This window comes from Arvicanthis niloticus, chromosome 3 (genome assembly GCF_011762505.2).
Source record: "Arvicanthis niloticus isolate mArvNil1 chromosome 3, mArvNil1.pat.X, whole genome shotgun sequence".
Classification (NCBI taxonomy): Eukaryota; Metazoa; Chordata; class Mammalia; order Rodentia; family Muridae; genus Arvicanthis; species Arvicanthis niloticus.
The window spans coordinates 58,488,026-58,501,833 of record NC_047660.1 but is presented as its reverse complement, the minus strand read 5'-3'; the positions used below and the strand labels follow the sequence as shown (position 1 = coordinate 58,501,833).

Below are 13,808 nucleotides of genomic sequence, written 5' to 3'. Positions count from 1 at the left end.
GCTTTTGTTTGTTTCTTTTTCTTGTCTCATTGCACCCTCTGAGTAGGAGCTGCGTATGAACGTGATGTGCCTTGATCCTGATTGAATCTGCGTATGAACGTGATGTGCCTTGATCCTGATTGATGCTTTTGTTTGCTTGTTTTTGTTCAGGCTGGTTTTTAAAGAAATGTTTCTACTGTTTTATCATGAAGGAAGATGCTTATTATGGGTTTGGTAGAGATGCCAGGAAAAGCAAATTTCTTCTAATTTTTAGCTTACAAAGTTTTGTTTATTATTATTATTATATTTTAATCATTAATGATTGCCATATTCTACCAGATATTTTACCACATCTCTCGAGGAATTAGATAATGAGTATAAGTGTTAAGAACTAGCAGTAAGACACCTTTATATTCTAGGACTAAACAACTTTGATCTTGAATTTGTATTTTTTTTTTTTTTAACACAGAGCTGACTTCTTGGTCCTTTGTGAACAGAGGAAACTGGGGTTTGTGAAAGATACTGGCTAATGACTTTGATTTCACTGGTACTGAGTAGAGGGCATTTTATAAAGTAAGCTGTTGAGTTGCTGTGTGTTCCTTTGTTTTCTGTTCTCTACAGTGCTTTTTTGTTTTTAAGTAAAACTATAGTCATCTGTTTCATAGAGCTTTGTCCAAGTTCATCTCTAAAGCCGTTTATGATTTACTTTCTCTGTAGGAAGATTTTTAGTGAGTGGTTTTTTGTAGTCGTTGGACTCCTTGACTGGACTTTCTTCTTAATAAGTTTTGCTAAGTTGTAATTTTCTAGAAATTTAACCCAAGTTCTTAAATTTATTGGCATAGTTATTTATAGTATTCTTTTATCTTTCATTTTCAGCTTCATCTATAATTATATTCCTTTCCACTCAGTATTGTTTTTCTCATTTTTTCCTTTACTAATCTGTTTTATTAGGATTTTCAAAGAGCAAATACCAAGTCTTCTGTTTGACTTTAGTTCACTGATCTTTTTTGCTTTGTTATTATTCATTTCTTCTTGTTCCATCCAATTCCCTGGTTTCTTTTTCATCATTATCTTCCTCTTCTCCTCCTCTTCCTCCTCTTCCTTCTTCTTTCCCTTTTTTCAAAAAATAAGGTCTCATTACATAGCCTTCATTGGCCTTTGAACTCACTAGGTACATCAGGATGACCTGGAACTCATTGAGATCCATCTGCCTCTGTCTCCCAAGTGCTGGTATTAAAAGCTTTCCTGATTTCTTTGGTGACATGTATCTAATTGTTTAAACTTATGTAATATACATATTTAGATTTGAATGCTGTCTGCTTAAAATTTCATGATGTATTGCCTCAACTAGTTTCTATAGTTTTAGAATAAAATAGCTATAACATTGTTAATTTCCTTTGTGATTTTGCTTTTGGCCCAGGACCTATTAGAAATGTAGCTGAATTTTGCTTTGTTTTCTTTTGTTTGTTTGAATCACAGTCTCCTGGAAGTCAACATTTAGTCCAGCCAGCCTCCTGGGTATTAGCACACTGGTATGCACCATCAGGCCGAGCTGATTTAGTGGGCTGTCTGGTGTTAGCACACAGATGTGCACCGCTAGGCCTAGCTGGTTTAGAAGGCTGTCTGGTGTAGATTCTTCATAGTTTGTTGGATTCATTTTGGCGATGGTCCATCTGTGCTGTAGCAGATTGTGAGTTTTATAAGCATCGTATCTGGGATTTTGTCCACCTCTGTTGACTTTGCCTTTTAATTCTATTGTTTAGATCTTTAATAGACAGCTAACTTCTTTCCTAACAAAAATTGAGGTTTAAGTTTTGCATGGGAGTGTGGGTGGGCTGCATGCCCTGGGTTCTGTGTACTTTTGTGTCTGTATTGGTGCATAAAAACACCATTCACCAAAGTTATCATGCTCATTAAAAACCAACCAAACATGTAGAAATTGAAAAATAATGCATCCAAACCTTCAAATATCATGCTAGTCAAATTTAATAATGTATGCACACTGTAAAGCCTGGAGATAATGTATTACACTTTAGAAAATACAAAGGATCCTGTTACATATGAACACATGGACTTGTGTTATTATTATTTACTATTTCTAGGTAGGGAAGTGTGGAACAGGATCAAGTTCTTTCCGCAGAATGCTGTCATGCTGCTGGGCTTTACTTTCATTGGGCTTCATAAAGTTGGATAATTATCATCTTTATGGTTCATATTTAGACTAAAGCCTTTAATGCTGCCCAGTAAACCAGAGTCCATTCATGACATGAAAGGGAAGTAGGTAAGTTCTACAGTTTTCCCCTTTTGGGCTGTACTTATGTCTGACATTGAAGAGGGAAATCACGAGTGCTGGGAGCCGGAGCTACCTAACAAAGCTCGGCTTTGGGTACAGAGAGGGTGCCCTGCACTGCAGGAGGCTGGGGGGAGCTGGCAGGGCCTCAGAGATTGAGGATGCAGAAATTTAACCTAAAGCCATCAGGCACATGTGTAGTTATAGGATGGATACGTTAATTAAATATTAGAACAGGCCTTCCTGTTGAATGTCTGGCAAAACCATGGGCGTTTGGGCTGGATAGTCAAGCACCAGTTCCCAAGTCAGCTTCAGTGTTTCTTATCATTGAATCATCGAAAACCAGGCCTCAGGGTTTTCTTCTTTGTTTGTTTGTGGTTTTTGTCTATTTCAAAGCTGATCTTTAAATTTGAAATTTCACTCATACAGCGCTGCAAGAGGCATTGTTTGAAGTGGGGTGCTGGCCTTCTGCAGGCACCGCACATGGTTACTGTCGCTTATGTGCTTCCCTGTGCACTTTCCTGTGCTTTTCTCTTGCCTGGGGAAGGTCACAGGCATTCATTGCTGTCTGTCTCCATGACTTGGGGGGCTGCCTCGGACAGTGTGGTTAAGTGCAGGTGAGGGCAGACCTTGGAGTCTCTCTGATGTGTCTTTCTTTGCTCAACCTTTTCTCTCTTCTCTTAAGGAACGATCTCCAGTCACCCAACTTAAGGGCAACCTACCAGGGACAAGGACAACATCAGGTCTGGGGAGTTCCAGAAAGAGGACTTGCAGGCTTTTCCTAATAGAAACTCTGAAGGATAAAGTTACCCAATAAATATTGTTTTGGAAGAAATTTACACACATATTCTGAAATTACATTCAGGGTAGTATGTCAGGAATGACATACGGAAAAAAATTCTTTCTGAAACTGTAAGCTGCTTCAGTAAGCGTTCAGCTAGAGTGACTGTTGTGTCTAAATGAAACACTCCCAGCAGAAGAATACTGATACTAAATGTTACCTGAAACTCATATAGGCCTGGTGGTGTTACTCTGCAGGCTGGCGGGCATGGTGTGGATGCAGTGCTGAAGAGGCATGTGGAGGGAGCTGTGGATGCCTGTGGTATGACAAGAGGCAAGGGACATGCTGAGCTCCCTCAGCAGACATCAGTCAGAAATGAGGACCTTAGAGTGTCTCACAGGGGACGGAGCCATGCTGGTTTGGGAGAGACTAGTTCCAAAATGGGTCTAAGGGGCTGATGGGGGTTCTGAAGAAAGTAAGTGTACACGCAGAATACAGTAGTGTGCAGGTTAGGAGGGTGCTACCTTGTGCACATGCCATTTTTTCCTTAAGGAGTTTTATATATTAGAGTATCTTCTTTTCTTGGTAGAAGTGTACATCTAATCAATTTATTTCCAAATCAGTGCTTTGAAGCACTTGTATTTTAAAGATGTGAGTAGGATTGAAGGAAAGAAGCTCAAAAACTGTCTTAGTTAGGGTTTTACTGCTGTGAAGAGACACCATGACCAAGGCAAGTCTTATAAGGACAACATTTAATTGGGGTTGGCTTACAGGTTCAGAAGATCAGTCCATTATCATCATGGCGGGAAGCAAGGCCGAGTGCAGCAGACAGTGCTGGAGAGGAGCTGAGAGTTCTGCATCTTCAACAAAGAGACTTCGTTCCATACTGGGGATATCTTAAGCATAGGAGACCTCAAGTCCATACCCACAGTGACATACTTACTCCAATAAGGCTACACCTACTCCAATGAGGCCACACCTCCTAATAGTGCCACTCTCTATGAGCCAATCATTCAAGCATATGAGTCTATAGGGGCCAAACCTATTCAAACCACCACAAATACTCTGAGAATAGACATAGCCCTGCAGCAGGTCTTTCTCCCGAAGCCAGGATGACTGGGAATCTCCAGCAAAAGAACAAGAGTGAATGTTCTAATGACCTGCTATGGCTGCCTTTTCTTCCACCCTGGAGGCTGTGGCCACTCAGAAGCTTGGGAGAGGTCAGTGGTCAAGGCTAGGCCAGAAAGCTTTCTGGAATCTACCACTATACAATTGAAAGGGTGGATGAAAGGTTAGGTTGCTAACCTGTGACCTAACCCATTTAAAAATATTTGTATTAAGGTTTCGAGAATTTTCTACATGCATGTAGTGCATTTAAATCATACTCACACCCTTTGCTCCCAACTCCCCCATCTAACCTACTTTTTCAAGCAACATATAACACAACGTACTGTTCATGGAACATTTAAAATAGAAACTTTCGTCACATTTTTAAGATTAGATGTGTGTGTACGTGCTTATACAGGGGTTGGGGGCAGCCTGCAGGAGTCAGGTCTCTTTCCCCTGTAGTCCGGTGTCAAGGTCAGGTTTTCAGATTTGGCAGCAGGTACTTCTGTCTCCGTAGCTGTCTTCCTGATCACGAGGATTTAACGTTTTACTATTTTTGTCTTTTCTTTTGGTTTTCTGAAAGAAGTGGTAAATGCTCTCACACTCTTTATCTCAGATAAAATATGTGCCAAGTAGAAATTTATAGTTGTTGACTTGGAATGTTGGAATTACATGTTTTGAAGATCAGAATTTTCCAGGTGGTTAGAAATTAAAATGCTTTAAATACTGTAGATTTTTAGTTTTAAAACAAACGTAAAGAGTTCTGGCCAAATGCGCTTTAAACACATTCCATTTCTGTTTCTGCACGTTCCCGAAGCAGGATGAGTATTTCAAGAAGATAAACCACGTCACAGCACCCACTCTCTCCAGGCCAGGCTCTGCTATCAGGCCTGCTTGTCTCACATGGTGAGGAGCTCCAGCCTTCAGGCCTTGCTGGGGTCTCCAGGAAGGCATCTGGTCTTCTCGTGGGGCTCCTGTGAGCTTCCCTCTTTCTAGCCTGCTGGATTGCTTAGAGATAATTGCTGTGAAAACTGTAGGGGCTGGGAGAAACATGTTTTTATGTGCCTACCTACCTTCAGTTCTGGACTCATCTCATTTCCTTCTGACATTTTCCCACATGCTCGTCTTGCCAACCATTAATTCTATGCTAATTGTGTATTTGAATACATAATTATAATCATTGTGTTTTATATCACCACTACTAACAGCTTTGGGGAGAACTTGTTGTTTATCTGATATTTTAAAGAGAAAAGGTATAATTCTATAAAAAGACCCAGTAAGACAACATTTCTTCAGCGGGACCAGTGGCAGTAGAATTTTACAGTAGGGGAAAGATTCTGCTCATGTCACCTCCAAGTACAGGAGGACACAGACTTGTTGTGGCACAGCACCAAGTTGGGGAGTTTGGTGGATAAAATATTGATAAGCAGGAAATATTAGGGAATATCCTAGCTAATCAGACCTACAGAATATTTGGTGGCCTTGGTGGCCGGGCACCACTTGGGTTACTGAGGATGAGGGGATCTTGAGGATCCAGTCTTGAGTATGGTGGATTCTGGCTAAATTATCTGCTGTGATTTGGAAATGGATCCTGTCCCAGATGTTTGGTTGCTGGAAGTTTGGTCCCCACTGTAACAGTGCCAGGGTTATGGAATCTTCATAGCACTACCCTAGAAGAAATGACTGTGGTTCCCAAGGGACCCTGATTAATGCCTACGGCTGGTTGGGTAGGTTGTTATCAGAGAGTAGGCCATGCCCTCTCTCTCCACGTGACCTCTTCTGCTCATCTCACCATGATCTCTTCTGCCCATCTCTCTATAAATATTCCCACCTAGTCTTAGACTGCTGGTTTCCAAAAGTGTGATCCTAATACATTTGCTTTCTTTATAAAACATCCAGCCTCAGAGACTTTTTTGAAGCAGAAGAAAATAGTAAGCATGCTGATTAATCAGGATTCTTCTAAAAGTAGACAATATGTAAATTAACATGGAAACCTAAATTCAGACAGCTTGAGCTGAGAAAGAGAAACTTGTCCTGTCCTAGCTCACCACAGCAGTGACTTACAATAGCAGTTTACGGAGTGAATGAGGGGTTGGCTGGTATCTTTAGCATACCTCCTGTTTTATTTGCATTTTATCATTTTCTTCGAAGTATTTAAAGTAATTGACATCTAATGCTCACTCATTTATAGCACGATGGCTATTAATAGAACTAAGGTGCAGCAGTTGATAAATGAGCTGAAAGGCGTGACGTTTGTGTGTCAGTGTCGATGTGGTTAGTACAGCTGAATACTTAAAGGCCAGATGCTTACATTGTACAGGAAATTGGGGGTAAGCCCTGTGCTTGATCCTTGAACCTGGGGGAACTGATAGAATAAAAACTGTCTGTTTGGTTTTTCAATAGTATTTTTTAAAATACCAAGATAGGATAGAGTATAAGTTCCTAGAGAGCTGAGATTTCTGTCTGTTTTCTTCTTGACCAATGACTGTAGCAGTCAGAAGAAGGGCAAGCTGTCTGCAGATACGTGTCCAGTGAACTATCCCTTAGCTATAAAGCCACAGAGTCTGGCTTGTGGTACTGATGCACACTGTCTTGTCATACACACTGAAGTGTGTTGCAGGAGGCTTCATGCACTCCTGATCCTTTCTCAAGTGTTGCTGCCTTCCTGTCAGGAATGCTTTACTTTTGAGACACTGATCTGTTGGGTGTGTCCCACCCTCCAACCATGTAGAAAGCTTGGGAGGTTGCTGCCAGCATCACTGCAGGAAGAGGCAGCTAATGTCTGAGCTCTTCCTGTGCCCCAGAAACTTGTAGTGTCTGAGTCTGAGAATGGAGACCAGCCCTCCATGACAGTGCACAGGTGACAGTATCGACTGCTTCAGCAGGCAAGAAAAGCCAAGTAACATCAGATCAGGGAAGACATGGCAGCAGGAGCAGGAAGCCGGTTGGTTGCATTATTTCTGCACTCAGGAAGCAGAGAATGATGGACAACAAGTGGGGCTGGGATATAAAGGCTGAAGCCTTGCTTGCCCCAGTGATCCACTGAGACTTCACCCACCTCCAAAAAGTTTCACAACCTTCGTGTACAATGCCGCAAGCTGGAGGCCAAATGTTCAAGCACGTAAGGGCACGAGGGACTTTCACATTCTGCATCCCCTGTCTTTCTTCATATCTGTCTTTGTGAATTCCCCCCAACTATCTCTTTCTTCATTAGGAATCACATCACCAGGTCACAGGAAAGGATCACCTCACCAGCAAAGCCTTTCAGAGCCCTGTGGCAGACTCTGCTCTGGGGTTGGGGATAGCAGCAGCCCACACTCCAGTAGCTAAACTCTCACTCACCTGCCTCTGGTTTCTTAGATAACGTGTTTCTCTGTAGAATTGATTTTAGCTTTCTTCAGTAAAGAATTTCCTCATTCAACTACATTAGTCAGTTTTTTCCCAAGAGTATACGAATCATAGGATTTGGTCAAGTAAGTTCCATAGAGAAGAAAGCTTTAACTAACACAGACATCACACCAAGCGCAAGCTCTGTAATTCTTCCAGGTTGGAAAAGTAGGAACCTGAAGTTTATCATCAGGCTGATTCTGGGAGTATCAGTCTAGTTTAACCCTGTCTGGCACTGTGGATTAGCATTTATCTCGACATTTTAATCTTTTAGGCTCTTTGTCAGTTATTATGTGCACTTGAAAGTTAAGAGAGCACTTGAACACACTTGCTGGAAACAAAGGAACACAAGTATTCCCTTTAGGGTTTAAATAGATTTGAAAGATCAGTGCCAATACCATCACTCCCTCTAATCCTTTTTTTTTCTTGTGCAAACCCTTATTTGACAGTCTTTCTTAAAATTAAATGGAATGCCTTCAGTCATGTTATCTTGTCAACTAAAGTATGCAAAGGTTATTTTTACACTATAATGAGATCTGCCATTCATTTCCCCCACGTGATGTTATTTTTAAATTCCTGACCCTGATGTATACTTGTTGCAGTGACTTATGAAGCAGTTTACTGATGTGTATATTGTTTTGTTTTATGAAGTCACTGCCGAAAGCTATGGTGTCTCGTCTCTGTGAATCTAAGAAGGTTTGTGCAGGCGCAGAAATGCAGCTTCAGGTATGTGTGTGTGTCTCATGCTAATGTTTTCCAGATATTATCCCATATATATACACAACTTTACATTCTTGCCAGTGCTACACATTTATTACAATAATTATGCTTCTGAACACCTTTCATCTCAGTACAAAGAACTTGGCCAGAATTGACTCATAAAATTCTCATACTATCTGTATGAGATGCACGTGAAATATGAAATATGGTCATTTCCCATTTTTTATCAAGGAAATCAAAGCCTAGCAGAACTATACAGCCAAGTTAGGGCTCAGACCCAACCACTTGTATTGTTACTTACTTTCTGTTTTTTAAAAACAAATTATGGTCCTTTATGTGAAGTTTAAGCAGTAATTATTAGTTTTAGGTTAGTATTTATATATAGTTTCCTGGGTTGGGAGATGAATACAAGGACAATTTGATGAGCCATCTGGATGCCAGGTCTGTTACCAGATGTTCAGATATTTGTACTTACTGAGATTGTTTGTGGGAGTGTCTTGTCCTTATGTCTTCACAGTAATGAGCAGTTCCTGCACACTTACCTTTGACCTCAGCAGCACCCAATCATGATCTAGTTAACTCTTTCAGATGGAAACTGTTCTCCAGTTGCTTTAGGTTTTTAAAAATTCTCTATCCAAAACCCAAAAACCAAATCCAATCCCTAGAAAGCAACACATGAGCTCTGTTTTGTTGTATCTTGATATGTATTCTACCTAGGGGTATAGTGTATATCCATAGCGTGCAATAGGCCCTGGCTTCAGTCCCTGACTTCTTTAGTGAGGAGAATGGTTATATAGCCATAACCATGGATTTTCACTTGATTTGCGTTATTCAGTGGCCATGCATGTGAATTCAATTAAAAATTAATTTAAAAATTTTAATAATATATCACTCAGAGAAAGGCAACTTATAACTTTGTTCTGATTTAGATATCAAGGCCCAGGTTGGCCTTGAATGGGATCCTCCTGCCTCAGCCTTTCGGTGCTGGATCGCATGCATGTACACCCCTGGCACTGAAACTTTTTGATTTGCTTTTAAAAGTCTCATGGAGCTTTCTCTTTGAACAACTGTTCCGACGATTTCATTTTAAACCAGGAACCAACTGTTCTTTCCTGCCCATCCAAAAGAATAAGCCTGAAAGGGGGGGAGCCATTCCTGATGATACAGGTGCTATACCCTGCTTCTGAGCTGATACCGCACAGATGAGCAGGTAGAAAGGTTCCGAGGTGGTCTAGACAGTATGGTAGAGACGCCAGAACTCCTTTTGTCATGTGCTGTCTAACAAACAGGCTGAGTACCTTTGTATGGTGGTAAGGCTTGGTCCAGGAGTGCAGCTGCGCGATGAACAGTGCATCATCCACTGCTCTGTTTCTGTGATACCACATCAGGATCAAAGCTAGCTTAAGGAACAGAGTAGTTTGGCTTACAGTTGCAGAGTAATCACAGGAGGAGGAGCAGCAGGCAGGAGCAGGCCTGGAGGCAGGGGCAGGCAGCTGAGAGCAAGCAGCCTACACTTCAAGCACAAAGCAGAAAGAATGAACTAGAAATGACATGGAGTCTTTAATTCCCAAAGCTCTCTTCAGGGACATACTTCTTCCAACAAGGCCACACCTAAACCTCTCCAAACAGTGCCACCAACTAGGACCCAAGTGTTCTCAAAAGTCCACATTCACATCATTTAAAAGGTATAATGGGAGAAACAAAGCTCTTGAATTCTAGCTTGTTTGTAGAGGAGGACAAAAAGTGTGCCTCCTCAGTTCAGGGTAGGATTAAGATTCAGCTCATAACCATTTACTCTGACAGCTCTGCTTTCTTGGGTTATCATTATCCATTGTTACTACTCACGCAGAGCTGAGAGAGCTGTGTTTAGATAACCAGCTAGAGGAACACAATGTTTATATTCAGAAAATGTCTGTACTTTTCCAGGGAAGGCTTAACTTAGCTTTATAATTCACAAGCATAATTCTATATGTAGGTGAAGGCAGGGGCCAGAGGTCATTTACATGTTTCCTTTTATCCAAACTAATCCTCACTTCTTTCAAGTCAGCAGCTGCGCATTCTCTGCAGATTCCATTTCTAAGCCAGAAAGACTCACCGTAGCAGTGTAATTGCATGCCAGACCGTCTCTTTGAATAAAACATTGCAGCTTTCTTATGAGGTACATTCACATCATGTTACCACTCCAGCACTCAGGTCAAATGTCCAGATTTTATGTTCAAATCTCCTTTAGTGCTTTCCTCTATTCCATGGCCACTTTTCTCTACTCTGGTGAGAGGTCCTCCTCCCCTGCCCCCTCTCCCCCACTGCAGCTGCTTCCTTTGTTCTTTCCCATATAGATCTGACATCTGCTGTGGCCCTTGCTCCAAACCCTACAGCAGCTGCATCAGGGTCTGCCCCTTCTGTACTCTACACACTAGGTGCCTTCTACATCTTTTTCGGTACTGCTGTATCACTCAGTGTTCCTTCCGTTCTGGATACAAAGCTAGGACTCTGACCACCTCACGCTTCTCACTGATGATGACCAGGATCCAGGAAGAAACCAAGCAAGATTTGTTAGATACAGGGACCACAAGCTATAGTTCTGATTTTTTAAAACATATTTATAACTGCATAATTCCAGTTTTGTGGCCACAGATTTAGTGATGGATAAGGTTCAAAACTGAAGAGCAACCTTGGTGATGGAGAGCTTGGGGGTGCCCCTTTAAGCCCTTGACTGGTTATGGATGTGCTTCAGAGTATGTCTCACATAACACATATTTATGTTTGTGAGTCTTTTCAGCTGTGGTTTATAATTGCCATTCTGGTGCACTTACGACATCTTTGACTGACCACATCTTAAATACAGGATGGATTACCAAAGCTAAACAGAGGTTTCTGTCTGCCTAGGTCTTTTATGCCGCCCTGGATCAAATCTACCATGGCCAGCATCCCCTGAAGAAGTCAACCACAGACATCCTCATGGAAACACAAGAGCAGTTTTATGGCTTGCCCTATGTTCCTGACACTGTAAGTCTGCATTTTAATCTATCATTCTGTGAATATCATGCTCTGCTCATTTCTCAAGGTCACCGTCAATACCTCCCGGAGGACTTGAGATCCCTGCATTTGTGTTGAAGTTTTCCAGGGGCAGATGTGAGGAGCCTCCTGCTCCGTGCGTTTTCTCTTTTCTCTCAGTGCTTCTCACATGCCTAAGTTTGTTTTTAATTACATATATATATTGAGACATTCCTAGTATTCATTGCAAAGAGATCTAACATTTATTGAGTACCTTATATTGTACCAGGAGTTGTACTCTATTCTTTATAACCTCTTATTTACTGCCCTGCTGAGCTAGAGGTCAGGACACTAGTTGGCATTTCCAAGTCCTAGGTGCCTGACTTCACCTCACTGCTTTGGAAAATAAACTCTTAATTTCCCTCTTAAACCAGCCTAGTCTTGTAAGTACTCTCCTCTCATTGGGGCTCCTGTTGAGGTCCTTCCCAGGATTACATAGTGACATATTGGTATCGAAAGACATTGTAGACTTTCTCTGGTTAGTTCCAGGTTCCTTTGGAAAGAGGATCAACTGATTGGCTCAGCAGTGTGGACTCACTCCTCTTGGTTTCCCAGTTGTAGGTGATAAGAACCCAAGGAAACTCTGGAATGCTTTCTGAGCATTTAAGCAGAGAGGGTATTAGTTGAGTCCCATAACTGGATAGGTGCAGATGTATCTGGTTCTAGCTAAACTGAATCTAGGTCTTCTATAACATCACTACAAATGTGTCTCTTCTCTGTTCTCAGCTCTGTTGTTCTCTGGATTTGTTTTATCTCCCCTATCTAGGAGGTGAGCTGGCTACAAATGGCTTGAGATTGTATCCTTCTAACCTCATCAGTCCAATAAGGAATTAATGCTAAGAGAATTCCATGAACTATGGGAAGACAAAGTCAGTGCCAAGTTAAAGGATTGGACATCAGATGATGTTCAAAGACTAAGTTGATCATTAAATTGTAACTAGCCCCCAGGCCACTGTCTCCTCACTAGTAAATATGTTCAGAAATAATGTATATGCCATTTGAGAGTGCATTTGACCTTTACAGTACTCCATGTCATTAGAGTCTTATAATCCCAGAAGCTGAATGTTCTAAAAGTACAGAACTATGGCTCTCATTGCCTATTTTTGATCTTCTTCCATTTACTGTCATCTGTGATCTATTGAGCTCTTCAGTATACATGCTAGGGAACATTGGTAGGGCTGAAAACAACCTCTTAACTATGGAAGACAGAATAGTAACAGTTTCCCAGGTTTTAATAGCTGTTACCGAATTTGTGGACTTTGTGGGGCTTGTGTGGGGTGTTTTTGTCTTGTTTTGTTTCGGGTTTTGTTGTTGTTGTTCTCACCAAATATTCCACTTAGCTTTCTAAAAAATAATAATGTAAGTTGGGGCTAAAGAGATGTCTCAGTGGTTAAGAGCACTTGCTGCTCTTTCGGAGGACCCAGGTTCAATCTTCAGTGCATACATGGAGGCTCTGAGGAGTGAGCCTCATAAATAAATGTAGATGGGGAGAAGACCAGATGCTCTCCAAACCTACAGAACTGAGTGTGGCCAAGGAACATGTCTGCTACCATTCCTTATCCCATGTCTTAATTACTTTTCCATTGCTGTGATAAAGCAGGAAGGCCAAGGCAACTTACAAAAGAAAGCATTGAATTGAGCTTTCAGTTTCAGAAGGCTAAAGTCCATGATGGCAGAGAGAAGAAACAGCTGAGGGCTCCCATCTGAGCCACAGCCACAAGGCAGAGAGAGGGAGCACACTGCAATGGCATGGTGCTTTTAAAACCTGAAAGCCAACCCCTAGTGATACACTTCTTTCAAAAAGTCCACACCTCCTAATCCTTTCCAAACAGTTCCACCAAGGACCAAGTAGTCAAATAAATGAGCCTGTGGAGGCCATTCTTATTCAAACCACCATATTCTACTTCATGGGCTGGTGGCCATGCCAAAATGCAAAATGCATTTAATCCAACTTCAAAAGCCCCCATAGTTTTTCAGTCTCAACATTCCCTTCTGGGACTCAAGGAAATCTCTTAACCGCAACCCCTGTAAAATGTAAAAGCAAATTCTGTACTTCCAACGTAGAGTGGTACAGACTATACATCATACCAAAGGGCAAAAAGGGCATGGTAAGGAAACCTCTCTCTCTCAGGCTGGTCCCATCTTTGTATGCAGCTCTTGGCAGTTACCAAATGGCTCTGGCACTTCTAACATCTTGGAAGCACCAATGTAATCTAGGCTTTACTCTCCAGCTTCATGCAGTGACCTCTTAGGGCCCCATGCAGAGTCCCCTGCCACACACCCAGACTCATTGGCTCTCCTTAACCATGGAGGAAGATTCTATAACCCCTTTCCTCATGTATCCTTCATGACTCTAATGCCAGAACCACATGGATGCCACTGTCAAGTCTGAGCGCCATTCAGCCCTGACATTTCTATGCTTCTCACAGATCCTCAGATTGCTTGCCGGCAGGCTTCTCCTGTGTGTGCTTGTTTATGTGCAAGGAATCA

General features: G+C 41.7%; 1 protein-coding gene across 1 annotated transcript in view; it reads left to right on the top strand.

Moving 5' to 3' along the window:
• Nucleotides 1-13,808, top strand: part of Mipep (mitochondrial intermediate peptidase) — a 100,283-nt gene that overhangs the window by 38,882 nt on the left and 47,593 nt on the right. Inside the window, exons 15-16 of the mRNA XM_034499146.2 lie at nucleotides 8,196-8,270; nucleotides 11,151-11,270. Of these exons, the coding sequence (XP_034355037.1) occupies nucleotides 8,196-8,270; nucleotides 11,151-11,270 (195 nt within the window). The remainder of the gene's footprint in view (nucleotides 1-8,195; nucleotides 8,271-11,150; nucleotides 11,271-13,808) is intronic.